We start from the raw sequence: 21,277 nt of genomic DNA, 5'->3' as shown, positions 1-21,277 counted from the left end.
TGACAGTACAGAAATTGTTCTATGCAGACAGCCAAAAGGGAAAGCAGAAGTGATTTACCGGTAATTGTTTGCCTCTTAGGTAAGTGAGTTAAGTGCAAACAGCCTGTAATATAATAATGACAGAGAGACTAGTGATTCCATTGATCATTGGAATCACAGTAGTATTTCAATCATAGTCCAAAATATTGATCAGACATGTAGATGAATGGGTTACCGTGAGATGGTTCCAAGGAGCGAGGCCCTTATGGTCAAACTTTGTGCTAAATATCAATATGGTTACATGTCTGACAGTACATATGAAAAGTTAGTGGTTACGTAGTGGATAAAGTATTTTGTATATTATATAAAGCTGCAAGGTACATACAGTGCTTCAGGTATAACTTAAAAATAATATATTTTAATTTGAGATAGTTTAGACAGCTTTTCCTTTACTAATATACTTCTTGGACAACTTATGCTGGTTGCAATACAAATATAACAGCTTGGTATAAGTATGCAAGACCTTACTGGTATGCATTCTTGTATACTATAATATACTAACAATATGACGTGCTCCATTCTCTATATAATGCTTAGAGCTAAAATATATTTTCAATATGACATGACCCATTCTCTTTGATTTGCCAACTACTTCACACCACTCTTCTCACAGACATAAATGAATGTGAAGAGGATCCTGATTTATGCAACAATCTCTTGGAGACTTGTGTCAACTCTATGGGTGACTATTGGTGTGTTCCTAAGCCTAATCCAGTTAATGATGACATTGTAGCTGCTTCTACTCCTGCTAGCTTCAACATACCTCCACCTCCTCCCTTGCCTCCTCATCCTGGCATCGCATGCCCACCTGGCATGTTGCATGATATTATATTTAATGTATGTGTAGGTAAGTTGCAATATTTTGTATTGTTAAATCTTTGTTCCTAATTACAGTATATTTTCTTGATAATCATAAACACATGACCCCCATTTGCACTTTCATGGGGTGGGAAGGGCCTTGGGTCCTGTAATGTAATACTTGACATCCTCGATTCACAATCTAGGATCCTAAGTTTGATTACCGAGAAATTGTTTGGCACATTTTGTCTTTTTACGTGATGCCTTTGTTCGCCCAACAGTAAATAGGTACCTGGGAGTTAGTAAACTGTTGTGGAATTCCATTTTGAGGAGGGTCAGTAGTTTGACCTCATGGGGAAAACCTCGATATATACCTAATCTGTATACATACTCAGGCTGCCTGTTCCCCAACAAAATTAATTATATATACAGTATAAATAAGAAATTACATAAAACAAAGTTATTTAGCTTACAGTGTCGCATTCCCTCAGTCACTCGTATATCGATAAAATCCTTGGAGAGAATGATGTCTTTGACGTTGCTCATCTCGTCTTATTTTGCCGTATTCTGTTCACTTCTGGTGATATTTAGGACCTTTTGAATAACCAATGGCACAGGTGGTACTAAATATTCTTCCTGGCTTGGTACCATCTTTTGATAATTACTTGCATATTTACAGTATCTTGTATAGGTTTCCTGAATAATATCTGTGAATTTTTATGTTCTGTGATACAAGCAGAGCTAAATAGTGTTTCCAGGCTTGCCGCTGCCTTTTGATAAGTACTTATTTAGCTTACAATATTGTATAAAGTTGACATTCTGAAGACAATTTATAAAGAAGTATGAATTGAGTAACAGCATCATCTATGAACTAAATATGCACAGTAACTATGAGGAGAAAGGTAAGGTATCTATAAGGAGAAAGGTCAGGTAATTATGAGGAAAAAGTGCTGCCTTGCCTTACTTTGCATTGATTTCAGAATCAACATCCCTGCAGCCCGGTCTCTGACCAGGCTGACCAGGCTGACCATCCTTGTTGATGGTCTGGTCAACCAGGTTGTTTGACGCGGCTGTTTGCAACCTAATGTATGAATCACAGCTTAGTTGATCAGGTATCCTTTGGAGGTGTATACTGGCTAAGCCAGTATGACTATATAGCACTTGGAGCTGAAATATGAGGATAGAGTGAAAGAATGGTGCCCAACCACTTGGATCATTGAAGTAAAATTTCGACCCCGAAAGAAGTATGGGTGTCACTCCTATACAATGTCAAGCCCAAGTGAATTGTTTTATGATATAAAGAATCAGCGTAAAAAAGCTCTTCACATTCTATTCTTAAGTGAGTGCAACAAAATTGTTGCTAAATGTACAGATAGGATAGTCCTTTGCATAGTAATTAGGATATTTCACAAGTAATTCCAGTAAACCCTGTATCATTTGCATCCTTGGGTTCATAAGTGGAGGAATAGATGAAGACATCGTAAATATAAGTCATTCAATATTTAATGTTTACCTATATGAAATTACTCAGCTTTATATTTTATTCTCTGTAGTTATTTGATAGCATGCATTCTATCACTATGCCCCATTTTGCACTCCTGATTTGACAGGGGAGTAAATATTCAACAATTGAAGATGTGGGGGGAAAAAGGCTTTGCTTGGTTAAGTCCTTTGGTAATGAGGATTATGACTGCAATGTTTTCTTTAAAAAATCCTATTATACATTTGATTATTAAATATATGTGAATGTCTCTATCAATACAGATATTGATGAGTGTGCCTCCCAGCCATGCCCAGAGACGGAAATATGTGAGAACACGCAGGGTTCTTATAAATGTGGCTGTCAAGTTGGGTTCTTTAAAGATGACTTGGATGGAAAATGCAAAGGTGAGAATGACTGGATAAAAGTCACATTGTATACAAGAGGGTTTGCCAGTGGATTTTAAAAGTTACCTAAGCTAACCCAACCTAACCTAACCCCAGCACAATTATGCCTATGTGCACCATAGTACAAAGATTGGCATTCTAAACCATTAGATAGTAGAACTTTGTAGCATTCTCTTTATAAAGTTGGAAAAATAAAGCTAAAAAACAAACAAATTTTCCTAGGCCTAGTGTAGCACACATATGTACTATATTAGGCCTCAAATATTGTGTATTAGGCCTAGGAAGGTTAGGTTTAGGTCAGTTTAGTTTGTATTTGCAACACTAGAAAATAGTTTTCCTGTTTGTCCAACTCACTAATGCCAATTTCTACTTTCTAATATCGTTGTATGTTGGTATATATACTATGGTCCTCATCATTACTATAAGTACTACAAAACAGAATGATGGGCTGCAGCCCATCCTCCTGTCTCTGGTAGGCCATTACAGAGTTGTGGGGCTAATGTGTTTCCTGTATGGAGCTGCCTCGGCGAACTAGCTACAGGGAGCAACCAAGGACCAACAAGAAAGAAGTATTTCATGCACAAGGCTGTATTTTCTTTTTAGTATGTTTTATCATATATTTGTTGAAAGTAATTTTAATTTTGTTAGGAAAAATAGATGATTTGGTGCATGTTAATACAATACATATGCATACATATTATACATACATACAATACATACATATTAGGCTCGTGGTGGAATAAAACCGTGTGTCCCATCTGCAGGAAAATGCAGTACAGTGGTACCTCGGAATACAAGTGTCCCTGTATACGAGTTTTTCGGAATACGAGGGGTGTTGATACGCGTACAGGCCGACTAGCGCGTGGTGACACGGCTATCGCACCTCAGGTTACCAATGCCTCGTGCCCAGTGACTATCCCAGCTGAATTTTTCCCGAGGATTTACAGTTTTTTGTCGGATTTTTGGCCATTTGAGCATAAAAAGTTATTATATATCTTGCCATGGGTCCCAAGAAAGCCAGTGGTAAGGTTCAACCTAAGAAAATAATTGTGAGTAGAGGCAGTAGAGGATGTCCCTTCTTCATTAAGAAAATGTGTGAAGTATGGGAAGAACTGCAAAGTTTTGTTGAAAAAACTTGCCCAGATAAAGCTGTAGCAGGCCATTGCATTGACCTTTTGAATGACAATGTGATGTCTTACTACAGACAAGTATTAAAATGTAGGAAAAAACCAGTGTCTTTAGACAGATTCTTAGTAAGACAAGAAAGTCCTAGTGGTATGTAGGCAAAACGTGCCAGAGAGTGCACACCAGTGAAGTCCTCACTGCCTGATGTTATAATGGAAGGGGACTTCCCTTCCAAACAGTAACACCTCTCCTCCTCCCTCCTCCTCACCATCTTCCATATGCCAACAGCAGTCATCAGCAAGGGTAAGTAATAACTTGAACATACTTTTGTAGTGTAGATTTAGATGACTTTGGTATAAAATTTAGTTTGAAGTAAGGTTTTTGTGAAGTCGGGAACAGATTAATTCATTTCCCATTATTTCTTATGGGAAAATTAGCTTCAGGTTACGAGCTGTCTCCAGGAATGGCTTAAACTCTTTAACCGAGGTACCCCTGTACATTGTGTTTGCAGTATAAAAGTAACTTAAATATTTTGAATTTATTAAAGATAAAATATGTAAAATACATTTATGTTGTAATAGTACATCTGTTCAGAATTGTCTAGTATTAAATGATTTTCTTTGTAATAGATTTATTATTGATTTTTATCTTAAATGAGACTTCATTCTTTACAGACCTAAATGAGTGTCAGCTTGGTATACATATGTGTTCGAACACTCAGCGGTGCGACAACACTCTGGGGTCGTATGCGTGCATCCGCATTGCTGGTTGTGGTACTGGCTACACTCTCAACCACAACACCGGAGTATGTGACGGTAAGACAAATTGCTGAAATGTGTTGGCCTTTTTGCTCACTGTTACAATTTACATTACATTGCTGTGTGGCCCATTGTGGGGTTGAATATTTAAATGTCTCAACTTGAAGATAAAGGTTAAGCAAATGAATGTCACCAGTCACAACAAGTATATTATTATGCATGTATTATGCCCAAGCAGAGACTGAGAAGCACTGACAACATCATTGCTTGCAGAGGTGAGCTAGACTCCTTACTTTTCTGTGAGTTGCAGGAAAGTCTATCCTAAATCATGCCATGTTCAATTAGTTTAATGGGGTTGTGCACTGAATGACGGCTACTGGAAACCAACTCATTTGTTACATGTGTACATTCAAGTGCCAAGCAAACAGTCGACTACCAAGCATTTTTTCTCAAGTTAAGTGTTTGAGTGCAAAGTTGTTTGAGTTCAGAGCCGTTCAAGTACCAAGGTATCAGTGTATAATATCTATATTTAATGGCTAAAATTATTGTTTACATATTACTGTATAGGATATAATTATTTATAATATATACTATAAAAATAGAAAGTTTCTTGAATAATACAATACCTGTATTATGCAAGAAACAATATTATTATGTACCTGTAGTCCCTGAATATAACAAATATTAAAATAATTTTGAACGAGTATTGAAGTAATTTCAGGGTGAATGCTTTTGGAAGAGTAAAATGGTGAGTGAGGTTTCCCTGTAAACAGACAATGTACCCACAATGTATTTTTATGTTGCTACAGTGTAACAGCATAAAAAAAATTGTGTTTGTTGAATTAAGTTTTGCCTTTAGTAAAGGTTTATTCTGCACCCGTCCCCTCTCCCTCTTCACATCCTGTATGGAGTGACAGTACAGAAATTGTTCTATGCAGACAGCCAAAAGGGGAAGCAAAAGTGACTTACCGGTAATTGTTTGCCTCTTAAGTGAGTTTAGTGCAAACAGTCCTGTAATATAATAATGACAGAGAGACTAGAGAGACTTCATTGGAATCACAGTAGTATTTCAATCATAGTCCAAAATACTAATCAAACATGTAGATGAATGGGTTACCTTGAGATGGTTCCAGGGAGCATGGCTCTCTCACTCCATCTCCGGTCATAATTCCTGGTTGTTGGGCTGGTCAACCATGCTGTTATATACACCTGCTCACAATCTGATTTTTAAGCTAAAACTAATATCTACTTGCATGTTCATTTTTTGCATATGTGTACCTCTCTTATAATTAACATAACTAATGTCTTTCAGAGTTACAAAGGAATAATTAACCTTTTTAATAATAATTCTAATAATAAAAATAATAATTATTTAGGCAAGAGTACCGATACATTGCATACATTACATGAACAGTAGAAGAGTCATAAGTAAGATGAGCACAGTGCCTAAAGCCATTATTCTGCTGAGAATTTCCAACATAGTTTAAAGTTGTTAAAGTTCTATATACAGTATCCCTTTCACTGATGAATTTGTAGTCATTTAGGATTCAAACAAACATTTTTGAGTAAAGTTGTCTGTTAAGTCCATTAATGAGTCCTGTAGCACAGTGGTCATTGCAGCCAGTTTATGACTTAAAAGTCCTGGGCTTGAATTTTGCAGTGGGACAGAGGCATTTTGGCACATATCCTTTCACCTGATGCTCCTGTTCATCTGGCCATAAATCAGTTCTTAGGAGTTAGGCAACTGTTGTGGGTTTCATCCTGGGGAAGGCCAGTTAGCCAAAGGGGGTCCTGGATAATAGGCTTCCTGTCATCTACAACAGGAAAGCAAGGCAAACCATTTCTTATATTTCTGGTAACCGTTAAAAGTGCAATTATCATCATATGTTGATTTCCAGCATAATGCCATTATCACATTGATTTTAGTTGTTATTGTCCGGTTTTTATACAAATGCTGTATATATGTATGTAAGAAAGTTGACCTAGGCCCACGGCAAAATACTAATTATACGCAAACCTTTGCTTATACTTCTTAATTATTTGCATCTACTCGAGTATACATTCTGCTGTTAACCATTAATTTTATGCATGGCAGATAATGATGAATGCAAACTGAAGACTCATGACTGTGGCCAGCTGGGTCCCAGGTTTCAGTGTGTGAATATAAAGGGATCTTTTCGATGCATGAGAAAGACTTGCCCGCCAAATCGAATACTTAATGATGAGGGCCTCTGTGTCAATCTTACCTGCAATTTAGGCTTTAAGCCTATTGGTGGATTCTGCCGAGGTAAGTAGATGTTGTTCTTGGAGACGGCTAGGTCAGAGAGGATTCTAGACTACCCACCACAGAGCCAGTTGATTGCATTCAGTGCTGGATTTTGGATAATTATACAGAAATTTAATTAAAATTGATGAAAAACAGTTCAGGCATCCAAAAATAAAAAATGCTGTATAGTACATGTAAATTTATGTAAGGATAATTCTACTACAAAATACACTATTTACACTTTGATTAAGACTTGGAGAGAATAGTTGTATACACTCCAGGGGGGGCCATAGGTGTAAGTGCAGTTACGCAAGAGTATTGTAGTTACAAGATAATAGCCATGCTCTCATCTTGTAACTGTCCACTCCTCCCAGTACTCTTGTCATATTATGCTCAAATTACTGGTGATTTGGCACCCACTGCCTTCTCGCTTATGATTATTCTAACCATCTTCAACTGTAATTACCTAAGTGTAGTTACAGGATGGAAGATATGCCGTGGTGTCCCGTCTTCCCAGCACTGTCATATAATGCTATGAAACTACCGATTGTTTTGGCCTTCACCACCTTCTCACTTAACTTGTTCCAACTATTTACCATTCTATTTGCAAAAGAAAACGTTCTAATATATTTTGTCGGCACTTTTGTTTCCTTAGCTTGAATTTGTGACCTCTTGTTCTTGAAGATGCTGGTACTGCATCAGGAATTCCTCTTTGTCAATTTGGTCGATTCCTGTTATTAGTTTGTAAGTGGTTATCATAGCACCTTTTTTTTTTCTTCTATCTTCTAGCTTTGATATAAGGCTTGTATTGTAATATTGTACAGTACTGTACTGTAATTGTCTAATACAATTGTAATTGTCTAATGTCTGTAGTCCTATTTTGCTCATTTTTTTTCTTCCATAGATATAAATGAATGCGCCGAAGGAACGCCCTGCGAGCGTAATGAACAATGTATTAATACACATGGATCATACACGTGTCTCCCTCTCCTTAACTGCGGAGCTGGCTACAAGATGAATGAGTTTGGAAGTCAATGCATAGGTATGGAAACATTTTAATACCAAGAAATTAAATTTCTGGCCTTTGTGAAGTTTTTATCAGGTATTTGTTTATGATAAATGAAAGACAGGAATTTTTTGTTATCTATAATTGTCATTAAACTATTTTGTTAACATGTTTTTATTTTTTGCTTTGTATAGATGTTGATGAATGTGCCGATGGGACCCATCAGTGTACGGGCAACCAAGTGTGTTCTAATCGTCAAGGTGGGTACATATGTCAGTGTCCAACAGGATTTAGGCTTAACAGCTTACGGAAGTGCCAAGACATTAATGAATGTGAAGCCTACTATGGAAGTGTACGTATCAAACTTAAATTATTTACATTAATTACTGCTGCATTTAGTATTAATACTGTATTACCAACAATTTACTGGTCATTTATAGTATTTCCAAATATTTTTGTTTAATTATTAGATTTTGTTTCATTTTTGCAAGCATTGTGTGCTAATGGGTATTTCAATAACCTTGTTATGGTAACATCTTGCTTCTAGGAAGCAATGGAAGTAATTATGATAATTATCCTTCCTATTATGAAATCTGTTGAGAGAACAGTACCCTCAATTGGGGGGAATATATTGATTTATTAATTAGTTTTTATCAGACAGTAATAAGTAATGGAGAATTGTGTAGATATACCAACTTGGTCCAGAATTTTGTTGATGTCTTCTTGCTGCCTCCATAATGAAATGTTCCATCGTGCATTATTACATTACATGTGAATTTATTCCTTAGCTACAAGCAATTTTCCTGATGTGTAGGTATTGTATACAAATTTAGCTCATTTTATCTCTTAATAATTATAATTTTTGATTATGTTAGTTATGAAAGGTCTAGTTGGCAACAGAGCTGCATGGACATTGATCCTCAAAATCATCTCAAGGTAATCTAAAGGTTACTTTGCCAGCAGCGGCATCTAACAGCCTGGTTAACCAGACCACCTACCAGGAGGCCTAGCCAAGGGGGAGGGGGGCATTTATCAGGCAAACCACCTCAAGGTAATAGTAATAGATTTAGTTTGGAATTTTCAACAGTTACACATCATTAACTACTACTACTACTGTACACACCAAGTAGTCAGTTACAGCATCTCCCTAGGTGGTGGTTGGTCAGTATATCTGTAGTGGAGCTCGATAACAGAAAACCATATCTATTAAAAACAGGGTAGTGGTAATGAGTGAAACCGAGTTAGGTTTATAAATTCTTGAAACCAACCAGAAAAGATGTCTGCAGTCATGATAATAGCTTATGGAAAGACACTTACCTTTTGTTGGTTGCTAGGATCAACCTCCCTGCAGCCTGGTTTACGGTAAAGTCTAGGTTGTCACATACCACCAGATGGCTAGGAGACACGAACAGATAACTACATTCTTTCTCAAAAGGACCTTAAATGCATTTATCTTTGTCCAATTTACCCAGTTTTTCGTTACTCAAGCTTGTGTGCTGTATTTGCTGGTATATATAATACACCTAATTTACAATATTTTCTGGAGAAAAAATTATTAGTATCTTTCATCATACAGTATGAGAGTTTTTTCAAGGGGGCTTTGAAGTGGCAAACATGATTTTGTGCATGTAAATAAAATATATATATTCAGTTGGTGGTGGACCAAAAACATGTGTCCTATCCTCTGGCAAATACTGTATGGTACTTTTTTAAATATAAGTTTTACATTTTTATCTTTTTCAAGGTATGTTCAAATAATGCAGTCTGTGAGAATACAGAAGGCTCCTATCACTGCAATTGCAAGGCAGGCTTCAAGCAGTCAAACGATGGCCGAACATGCTTAGGTGAGAAGATACACACTTCTATTGATACGTAATCTAAACTTAAATATTACAGTACAGCAAAAATTGGTGTGAATTGTGATGCTGTTCTATGTCGGACTCTTTTTTTATGTAATAGTCTAGATGGTCTGTGAATGCCAAGATGATTGAAGTGGATCTTATAGCGGTGGTCTACAGCCCTGAATTACAACTGAGGGACCCCGAGTTTAATTTTTGGGTGGAACATAAACAGTTGGGTATGTTTCCTATCACCTGATATAAATAGGTACCCAGAGTTACGCAACTAACTGTTGTGCTGCATCACACGGTACCTTGATAAACCTAAATGTAGGCCTCCCGTCCCAGAAAACAGGAATTGTATCACAGAGTAAGACCATGAGGAAGCTCAGGGTGCCATTTGTAAGGCATTCAGGAGACAGCATGGATGACCTCCATAGGTGCTGCACAGAATGTTAAACCACCTCTTTTTATAGTGTTTACTTCCCAAAGATAGATGAAATGGTTATTTCTCTAATGTTATACCCTGCACAGATGTGAGACTTGGGAACTCAATTATAAGTTTTTTAACAAGGTCAATTTTATGATCATAACTCCCAAACTTCATGTTTTCGTTTAAGTTTGTCACTTGTCATAGCTTCTGATAGTACCAGTGTGCTTATTAGTTTATGGTGAAACGATAATCATAAAATTATTCCCAAGATATAAGGAGATACCATAATTGAACAGGAGTGCTAAACCAAAACCAGGCTGCATCATGTGCAGCACAGGAGGCCCAAGGTGAGTAAGTAATTAATTATCAAAAGAAGGCACCAAACCGGGAAGGCTATGTAGCACCATCAAATGTGCGGAATAATCAGAGAGCGCTAAATATCACCAAGGATGCAAATACAAGAACAGAAACGCATAAGGCGAACGATATCAGAAGTATCCGATTTACCAAGAATTCTATCGAGGGACAAGCGACCGCGAGGGACGGTTGGAAAGCAAGACACACACTCGTCCTGGAAGTCAGGACATTCAACAAGGATATGCACGATCGTAAGAGGGATAATGCAATTTGGATAATAAGGAGCAGGGCAGCGCTCCATTAAGTGACCGTGAGTTAAGTGTGTATGGCCAATACGCAACCTCGCCAGAGCCGTTTCCCATAGCCGGTTATGATGGTAGGAGGACGGCCACGAGGACACACTACTCTTAAAGAGTACGCAGTTTGTTACCAGTAACAGAAGACCAACAATCCTGCCAACGGGTAAGGATGATGGAATGAATAACTGGGTAAAAGTCAGAATAAGGAATACCTTTACAGGAGATGGGACAAGAGCGGACAACTTCCCTAACGGCAGCATCTGAATAAAGAGACACCAATATGGCTGGGAATCCAGCAAAACTCAACTGACTTAAATTTACTGGAAATAAGAAACAGCCAATGCTAAATCTCGACGACCACGGGATTACAGGATGCGAGAGCCATGAGGGCACTAAGAGAGTCAACGACAACTACAAAGGAAGACTGACAACGAGAAAGCAGGAGACGAAGAGCATAGAGAATAGCATAAAGTTCTGCTGTGAAGATGCTAGTCTCCGGAGGTAGGCGACACATATAAGTGCGGTCAGGAAAAACAACAGAGTAGCCTACACCGTCCGCAGACTTAGACCCATCGGTGAAGATGGAAACGAAACGGAGCAGGAGTGTGAAGAAAAGTACTCAAGGAAAAAGCGTTTCAGAACCGTAGGAGGGGTAAAAGCTTTAGTGATGCGGGTCAAGGATGTACAAAACTTCGGAAGGGGGGGACTTCACGGGGGCAAGGACAGAACCATATGAGGAGAAATATTAGAAATACGAACAGAAAAAGAATCCTTTAAGCGAGATAACTGGACAAAAAATTGAGAGGTGGTGAAGAGGAACCAGAACCACAAGAGGGGTAAAAGTTAAAGCACGACAGAGGCGAGAGGAAGGATGTTGCAAGGACCGCGCAAGATAACGAAAACAGTAGCGATCACGGCGGTCCTGGAGAGATAGGAAGCCAGTGTCAACATACAAGCTGAGGGCAGGACTCGAATGAAAGGCACCAGAACCGAGGCGTAACCCAGTATAGTGCAAATCGTCAAGACGGCGAAGAGTAGGAGGAGAAGCAGACGAGTAAGCAGGGCAACCATAATTGAGTTTAGACAGGACGAGAGAGGAATGTAAAGCAAGGAAAGTGCGCCTATCCACTCCCCAAGAAGTATGGGACAATACTTTAAGGAGGGTAAGGACCTTGGAGCATTCAACTCGGAGGTAAGAGATATGGGGCAACCAAGACAAACGATTGTCAAAGATTAACCTCAAAAGCTTAGTGGAATCCTTGTACACAAGGGGATGACCATAAAGCGACAAAGAGGGACGAAAAACAACATGCTTCCTAGTAAAAGTCAAAGCACAAGTCTTAGACGTAGAGAACCTGAAGCCATGATCGGTGGCCCAAGATATCTGCAAAGAATGATTGCTCTTGTCTTGGTGTTTCTCTATTTTGTCTACGCTTTTGTTCTCTTTAGCCAGAATATAATAATGTATTTAATAAAAATTAATCAAACTGCCATTTTGTGATTCACTGCATTTTGTATTCATACTTCCTAAGTAATTTTATTATCAGTATTGAGAATAGCTTATTGACAGATGTGGATGAGTGCGCCGAGATTTCAGGGATCTGCCATCATAACTGCGACAACTTGTGGGGAAGTCACCGGTGTACATGTAGGGCTGGCCACATCCTTGCCAGAGATAACAGGTACAAAATATACTATGATAATTGTTTTGCTCTTTTTTTTTCTGGGAAGGCTCCCTTCAGTGGCTTCCTAAGTACTGGTAGTGAAGTTTTCTGGGGGCAGTCCCTTCGGCTCCCCGGAGCTTACTAGGCTGATATGCTAATGTCAGACTTTGGCATCAGTCATGTGTATGGAGTTCTGAGGGCCTACCGGGGACCATGAGCCAGAACCTGGCCTCAGAGAGGCAAGGGAAGCAATGGCCTATAGAAACCCCCGTGTGGTTGGAAGCATTCTATGTCTGTCATCGACCGGGTCAGGCACCCAGAAAGGTAAGCATCCCAAAACAAATCCCTATTCTGGGGAAATTATTGCTACCACAAGCCGAACAAGTGGATAGATCTCCCCTAAAAGAAACAAGCACATGAGCATGATGTTTGCTCATTTCTTTTAGGAGAGATCTATCCACTTGTTCGGCTTGTGGTAGCAATAATTTCACCAGATTAGGGGTTTGTTTTGGGATGCTTACCTTTCTGGGTGCCTGACCCGGTCGATGGCAGACATAGAATGCTTCCAACCACACGGGGGTTTCTATAAGCCATTGCTTCCCTTGCCTCTCTGAGGCCAGGTTCTGGCTCATGGTCCCCGGTAGGCCCACAAAACTCCATACACATGACTGATGCCAAAGTCTGACATTAGCATATCAGCCTAGTAAGTTCAGGGGAGCCTCAGGGTCTCGCCCAGAAATGGGCGTTTCATTACATTCAACATTGGTTTTTTGAGCCTTTTAGATTCTTGTCATATCTTCAGTTGTTGTATATTGAGTCTGTCACTACCACTCTGCTTCTTAGCACATTCCATTTGTTCACTAATGACACTAGACAAACTATTTCTCTGCAGTTCATTTGCATACATTCGTGTAGCACAGATGCTGAATAGTCTGCCCTTCTGCACCTTATCTACTCATGTGACAATACACTTAATGTTTTGACTTACTCCATAGAACTTGTACCGATATAAACGAGTGTGACGAAGACCGGGGTCGTGGACGACTCTGTATTGGAATCTGTGTCAATACAGCTGGATCCTTCAAATGCAGGTGTCCTGATGGCTATAATCTAGCTTCTGATGGTCGCACTTGTAAAGGTGAGTGCAAGGAAATATTATACTGTTTTGGGAACTAGGTATACACTGGTTTTGGAAATTATGTATATGCTTGTTTTGGAAACTACTGTATATACAGTGGTACCTCGGTTTACGAACGCTCCTGTTTACGAAGTTTTCGAGTTATGAGCCCGATTTGTCTGGAAAATTTGAATCAGGATATGAACTTTACCTTGGGATACAAGTTTGTTGATACATGGTCGGCCAACCTAGCGGGGGTGGCACGGTGATCGTGCCTCAGTTTACCAGTGCCTCGCTCCCATTAACTATCCTGCCTGAATTCTTCACAAGAATTTACAGTTTCTTTTCAGATTTTTTGTTATTTATCCATAAAAGTTATTATATATCTTGCCATGGGTCCCAAGAAAGCCAGTGGTAAGGTTCAAGCCAAGAAATCACATGTGAGAATGACCATAGAAGAAAAACAAGAGATCATTCGTAAGCATGAAAATGGTACTCGTGTTGTTGAACTAGCTAGGCAGTACAACAAATCCATGTCAACAATATGCACTGTACTTGCCCAGAAAAAGGACATTTTGAGTGCTAAAGTGGCAAAGGGCGTATCAACAATCACGAAACAAAGAACACAAATACTTGAAGATGTGGAAAAGTTCTTATTAATTTGGATACACATCAAGGAGTTAGCAGGTGATAGCGTTTCAGAGGCCATCATTTGTGAGAAAGCCAGGGTATTGCACGAAGACCTTGTAAAGAAAATCCCTGGAACGAGTGCAGATACGAAAGACTTTAAGGCAAGCAGGGGATGATTTGAAAAATTTAAAAAAAGAAGTTGTATTGTGAGGCATGGGGAGGCTGCCAGCTCAGACAAACCAGCGGCTGAAAGATCTATTGAAGAATTTAAAGATTTTGTAGAGGCTGAGGGATATCTACCGCAACAAGTGTTGAATTGCGATGAGACAGGACTGTTTTGGAAAAAGATTGCCTAAGAGGACATGCATTACCAAGGAGGAAAAATCATTGCCCGGACTCAAGCCTATGAAAGATAGGCTTGTGCACACGCTTGTGCTGTGTGGTGATGCAAGTGGCGATTTGAAAATTAAACCCTTGCGTATCATTCTGAAAATCCAAGGGTTTTAAAAAATATAGTGTGCAGAAAAAAACAAATTTGTGTGATGTGGAGGGCTAATGATAAGGCATGGTTGACTAGGATTTTTTTTTTTTACAGAGTGGGTGAATGGTGTGGTGTACCCTGCCATACAAAAATATCTGCAGGAGAAAAGTTTACCACTCAAGGCCCTGCTTCTCCTCAACAATGCTCTTGCTCATCCTCCAAGCTTGGAAGATGCATTGTTGAACAAATTTAATTTTCTCACAATAAAGTTCCTTCCTACTAACACCACTCTTCTAATTCAGCCGATGGACCGGAAAATCATAGCGAATTTTAAGAAACTTTATGAAAGGGAACTTTTCCGGAAATGTTTTGAAGTGACTGAGGGGTGAGTTTTGTGGCATCAAAGAGTTCTGTAAAAAACACTAACATTTGTAGTGCTTTAAAACTCGTTGATAAAGCCTGGCAAGAAATGACTCAAAGAACCCTGATCACTGGCTGGAGAAAATTCTGGCTTGAATGTGTGTCAGAACTAGACTTTGAGGGGTTTGAACCTGTAAATGAAGTGCTTATTCTTGAGGAAATTGTTACTCTGGGCCGGAAAATAAGCTTAGAATTGGATGGTGCTGATGTGGAGGAGTTGGTGGAAGAACACAACGAAGAACTGACCACCGAAGAACTCCGGGCCCTTCAAAAGAAGCAGCAACAAGAGGCAGCTGAGGATATTTCTTCAGAGGAGGAAGATGAGGCAGTAGATAATGTCCCTTCCTCAACAATTAGGAAGTGGTGTAAGATGTGGGAAGAAATGCAAACTTTTATTTAAACGACTCGCCCAGAGAAAGCTGTAGTAGGCCGTTGCATTAATCTTTTCAATGACAATGTGATGCCTCACGATAAACAAGTGTTGCAAAGAAAGGAAAAACAATCTTTAATGGAATGTTTCCTTGTGAGAAAATCAAGCAGTGAGCCACAACCAGGACCTAGTGGTATGCAGGCAAAATGTGCCAGAGTGCACTCCAGAGAAATCTTCACTGCCTAATGTTATAATGGAAGGGGACTCTCCTTCCAAACAGTAACACCTCTCCTCCTTGCCACGCCAACAGAAGTCATCAGCAAGGGTAAGTAATAACTTGAACATACTTTTGTAGTGAAGATTTGGGTGAATTAAATATAAAATTTACGTTGAAGTGAAGTTTTTGGGGAGTCGGGAATGGATTAATTCATTTCCCATTATTTCTTATGGGAAAATTCGCTTCGGTTTACGAATTTTTGGGTTATGAACCGTCTCCAGGAACGGATTAAATTCTTAAACCAAGGTACCCCTATATACAGTATGATGGTTTTGGGATTAAGTTCTGTATTTACCCAGAATTTATGTTCAGGGATCACAAGGGGTCCATCTAAAATTATAACAGGTAATTTTAATTGGTAGAAACTTGACCAAAGATACCTAATGTCTGTTAGTACAGAAATTGAACATAAAAAAAAACTGTTAATTGAGATGTTGGTATACCCAGTACACTCACATACCCCACAATAATCATCGCTGCTCAATGCCCTTCAGTACAATGAGCTACATTGTCCATTTTCAAGATGACAGTATGATGATTCATTCTTGATGTTGCATGAAAATAATGCAAAAGAATAATGGTACAAAAAATATGAGCATGGCAAAGCTACATATTTCTATCAAGAATACCTAATTACCCATGGTTATATTAACAAAAATATTTTATGCACAACCTAAAATGCTGTATATAATTAGTGGCTCTATACAATGTATAATTGTACCTACAATGTAACCACTGCCCAGTGAATATTATTGGTTGAAAATGACTGATGTCACAGTTATGTAACATTGGTTGCTTTCAGCCATCCATGCCCACTGGGTGTAACATGTTCCTATGTATTTATAAATAAAATATAATTAATATTGATATTATTGCAGACATAAACGAGTGTGAAACGAGTAATGTTTGCCGAGAAGAAAACGATCATTGCGTTAATACACACGGAGGATACAAGTGCAACACCATCAATTGCCCTAATAATTACATCCGTGACACCAGACATAAAAAGTGAGTACTCTACCCACAACTAATGTTGTAATCTTACACGTAATGGACATAAATAATGGCCGGTATCAGTCAATTTACATCTATCTGCTGGTAGTAACTTTCTGGCTGTGCCGTGTCCATTGAGAACCACTTTTCATTATGAATTACTTAAACCTGATTAAAGTAATTTTCAAACTTAAATTTTCAAGATTATAAAAACAAAATGCATTAGACGTACAGTTTATCAAGGTATGCTAGAATTCTGAAGTTTAGCATACATACGACTTTACAATTTCTAACAATTTCTGTGTACAGTACTATACTTTGTTTTTCTTATTTGTTCACACAAAAGTTATGATGTTTTTATCAAAAGCAAACAAGTGCCCACTGTACTGAGCAATCGGGATCTAAAGTCTTGTGGATATTAACTTATATTGTGCGCACCATATTTTCTCTAGAGATTTTAAAATTATTTTCAGGTAAGTGTATACAGTAGCTGTACTCGATAGGAATAAATTGTTCAAGGGATAAGAGATATATTATTATATATATATATAATATATAATAATAATATGAGAGAGAGAGAGAGAGAGAGAGAGAGAGAGAATGAATTCAACCTATTGAATTTAAGTAATTTAGTGCATGCAAGTGATGAGATTGGAAAGAGAGAGGTATAGTGTTGTAATATTAATTAAATTAATATTACAACACTATAAGCTGATATTTTGAGCCACATGTAATTAAAATTAAAAATACATGTGGCTCAAAATATCAGCTTTTCTCCCAAAAAGGTCTGCTTGCCTCCATTCCTTCCTTCTTGCAATCAACACATACTGTGTATAGATGTGGAATAGGAGAGAAGAGTGATGAGTTGCTAGTTTCAAGAGAAGGCAAAGACAACTTTCTTGACTAATTTGGACATACGAAGAGAATGAGTGAGAAACAGGGTTGTTGATTTATGGAACAAATTACCAATTAACACATGCAAAATTGCAGGATTGTTTCGAGGGTAGGTTAGACATATATGAATATGTTTGCAGACAAGTTGCAATAATGTGGCAGAAGATACAATGACCAAACCACACGTCAGAAAATTAAGAAACTGACATTTTGGTTCATCCAGGATCATTACCTCATGATAATGGTCCAGGATGGACCAAAATGTCAGTTTCTTCATTTTCTGACGTGTGGTTTGGTCATCGTATCTTCAGCCACGTTATTGTGACTCGTCTGTAATCACATTCATATATACATGTCTAACCTACCCTCAAAACAATACAGAAATTTTGACCGAAACATTTCTGCATTTTCTGATGTTTGGTTTGGTCATGAATGTGTTTGCATGGGAATACACAGGACCTGCCTCGTAGGAGCTGGTTCCTATTGGCTCATCTGAGGCATCTTGTACGAGCTAATAGGACTTTTGCATTTCCTGTTATTTTCTGGGTGAGCCTCCGGGACTCGCGCAGAAAATAGCGTTTCATTACATTCAACGCTGGGTTTTTTCATTAAACATTACTGAAGAACTGCACATTATGCTTAGGTTATCAAAACAAAGCAGATACCACTTTCTAAGAGAAATGAGAATGTGTGGAAAACATTATTTGATCACACATTCTGGAAGATAATATATACGCTAGTGCAGTATGAATAAGCTTGTAAGAAGGCTTACACAGAGCACACAGTTGTTGATTAGGAATAGAAAAATACCATTTACTAAAATTTTAGTGTTTGGAAGAATAGCAAATACTGCAACCACCATTGTGGCTCTTCTAGAGACTATTATTAGCAGTTTATCAATGCATCTTCATTATTTCCATTATTATAAATTTGAGGCCAATCTGGACCAACTGATCTTTTGTGTTCATACCAACTTGATCGTTGTTCAGGGTATCTTGTAAATGCACACTGAAATCACAAGAACATGAAGTACAGTATTTACCAGAAAATAGAGGTCATGTGATTCCGTCGGAAATGCACATGCCCAAGGAGTCCAGGAACGAGAGTTCGATCCTATCATTCAGCCTCAATATTTTATCTTGTAAATAATGATTAACTTACATTGCCTTACTTTCATTTTATACAGCATCTTGGCTTATTACAAATAATTTAAGTATGTCAACATTAACCCTTACATGGCTCAAGTAATTTTCTGTAATTATTTCCTGTGCATGACTCAAAATGTGAGATTTTAGTTTTGTGAACTATTTTTGGTCATGCCCACCAAGACATAGGACTTAATTAGCCGAGCTGTTTAAGGATTAATGAACACCCAACTTGTGTGTACTGCATAATTAATATTTGCTAGCTTGATTACCTTTTTCTGCTCATAAATTATTTATACTACTATATTATAGTTTGCCTAAAAAGTACTAATGCCATAGCATTTAACCATATTGAGAAATCTGCAACTTAATCTAAAGTTTGAATTAATTTTGCACACGATAACATTTGTATTTTCCTGTGAAGGAATTTAAAGTATATGATGTATATACCAATAAAAATTACAAGAACAACTATTCATCATTTCTGAGGTATTAAATGGCTTGATTTATAGCCAGTGTTTTTTGGGAGGCCCTCGGTAGGTACAGGGAGCTGCCGAGGGCCCTCCAGAATAGGGCATTTCATTACATTCAACGCTTGATTTTTAAGCAGCCATCTTTACATTCTCCTGAGGTGTTGTCTGCAGATTTCTCATGCTTGTTGCAGCCGATGCAAGAAGGTCTCCCTGTACTGCCTCGAAGATGATGAGGCCTGTCACCGTAAGCCAGTCAGCTACTCCTACAACTTCCTGCCACTGGTCAGCAACTTGACCTTACCATCGTCGGGGCAGGTGGACCTCTTTACCATGCGGGGGCCACTGTGGTCGTCCACCACAGTGCAATTCGAGCTGGAGTTGGAGTCTGCTAGGGCTCCAGTAGGAGTTGAAGCTGCCACCAGACAGTTTTTCTACCTCAAACGAACCTCATTTAATCAGGCAGTCATATCTCTTGTAAAGTCAGTATCGGGTCCCCAGGAGATACAGCTAGCCCTCAATATGCAATTATATCAGCAGGGAAAATACAGTGGATCAGCCATAGCTAAACTATTGGTTTATGTTTCTGAGTATGATTTCTAATTTCTGTATCATTACAAGGCTTACTAGGTAACCCAACCCAAGCATATGAAATAAGTGATGATTTTGGTCCATCTTGGGCCCTTATCAAGTTGTGACGTGATAAAAGTCTAAGACAGACCAAAACACTGTCACTTTCATTTTGTATATGTGGGTTGTCACGTCAGTGACATTTTCTGAACTTTCCAGGTATTTATGGTGACAAATTCAGTGGTCTAGGATTACAGGTAATGATACAAAAATAAAAGCCAAGAAAAAGCACACATTAAAATATAGAGATGTTTGCTTGTACTGTAATAAGTTTATGGATGCATTCCATTAGGTAACATTACCACATCTATACAGTATTTCAAATATTCAGTGCTGGACTTACTACTGTGGCTAATTTGCATACAAATTGACCTCATTAATAATGACTACACAAGTCATACCAAACAAACTGAAGATTTTTGCCTTTAAAAAGTAAAATTGCCAATGAAAATTTAGTGTACTGTACATTGTATAATTAACTTTTCCTGCTACATTAATTACATTTTCTAATGGTTACTGTCATTCTTGATTCGGCTATAATTTATATTATAGATGTAAACTGTATTTTACAATACAGTATTACATTACATACTTTATTTGAATTAAAATAATTTGTTCACTATTGATTTGTATTATATTGAATTGCAATTTAGCCATTGAGGGTTAAAGTTTGGCAATCTCCTAAGTGATGACATGAAATCTGGCCTAGTGCAGGAGTCTTAATTCAAGCAGGTTAAGACAGGCACACATTTTCTTACATAGCTTTGGCATCTTGTTTTCTTGAGAAACTTTCCTCCATTGAGGGACAGTAAAATGCAGACTCCTTCCTCAGTCTACTGTCAAGTGTAGAGAGATTTGAAACGAGAGCTTAAAACATTGGTAGAGTAATTTGTGTTATTGGTTCAGCAAGCACGTAGTACAAGACAAAAATACAAAGAAACGTCAATGTATACAAACACACAGGTCAAGAAGTATTATTAAAAATTTAATGTGATCTTTATTGTTCTAATTTTTTTAAATCTTTACAATATTATATTTATAGAATACAGTACACATTTTCTTTTATTTAACCAATAAGGGCTTCATTTGTATCTGAAATATTGTACATTACTGTATAATAGTAATATTGATAGTAATACTGTAATGTCAAAGGTAATGTAACCTTCGACACACCTCCGACTTCTTATTCCCATAAAGGCCACTAGGGTTTCCTGTCCCCATCAAGGCCACTAAGGGCTTGATGGGGGACAATGAGGCGAGTGAGAAAAGGATATATACATTGATCGTTGATTGACAGTTGGGAGGCGGGACAAAAGAGCAGAGCTCAACCCCTGCAAGCACAACTAGGTGAATGCAACCAGGTGAATACAGGGCTCACAT

The 21,277-nt window shown here is 38.1% G+C and overlaps 1 protein-coding gene across 14 annotated transcripts in view; it reads left to right on the top strand.

Annotated features, from left to right (window-relative positions):
• LOC123769796 (fibrillin-2) overlaps positions 1-21,277 on the top strand; it is a 70,122-nt gene that overhangs the window by 42,778 nt on the left and 6,067 nt on the right. For 7 of the 14 annotated variants that reach the window (XM_069301283.1, XM_069301277.1, XM_045761076.2 and 4 more), the window contains 11 exons: positions 653-886; positions 2,602-2,724; positions 4,524-4,664; positions 6,703-6,894; positions 7,778-7,915; positions 8,074-8,231; positions 9,624-9,723; positions 12,377-12,488; positions 13,466-13,608; positions 16,644-16,773; positions 19,462-20,950. In XM_069301283.1, coding sequence (XP_069157384.1) covers positions 653-886; positions 2,602-2,724; positions 4,524-4,664; positions 6,703-6,894; positions 7,778-7,915; positions 8,074-8,231; positions 9,624-9,723; positions 12,377-12,488; positions 13,466-13,608; positions 16,644-16,773; positions 19,462-19,870 — 1,880 coding nt within the window. In that variant the 3' untranslated portion in view covers positions 19,871-20,950. Of the gene's footprint in view, positions 1-652; positions 887-2,601; positions 2,725-4,523; positions 4,665-6,702; positions 6,895-7,777; positions 7,916-8,073; positions 8,232-9,623; positions 9,724-12,376; positions 12,489-13,465; positions 13,609-16,643; positions 16,774-19,441; positions 20,951-21,277 lie in introns of those variants that run through there. The other 7 variants (XM_045761078.2, XM_069301284.1, XM_069301280.1 and 4 more) reach the window with 5 other exon arrangements.

This window comes from Procambarus clarkii, chromosome 45 (genome assembly GCF_040958095.1).
Source record: "Procambarus clarkii isolate CNS0578487 chromosome 45, FALCON_Pclarkii_2.0, whole genome shotgun sequence".
NCBI classification, from domain to species: Eukaryota; Metazoa; Arthropoda; class Malacostraca; order Decapoda; family Cambaridae; genus Procambarus; species Procambarus clarkii.
Note: the sequence above shows the minus strand (reverse complement) of the source record. Positions and strands in the feature narration are given on the sequence as shown.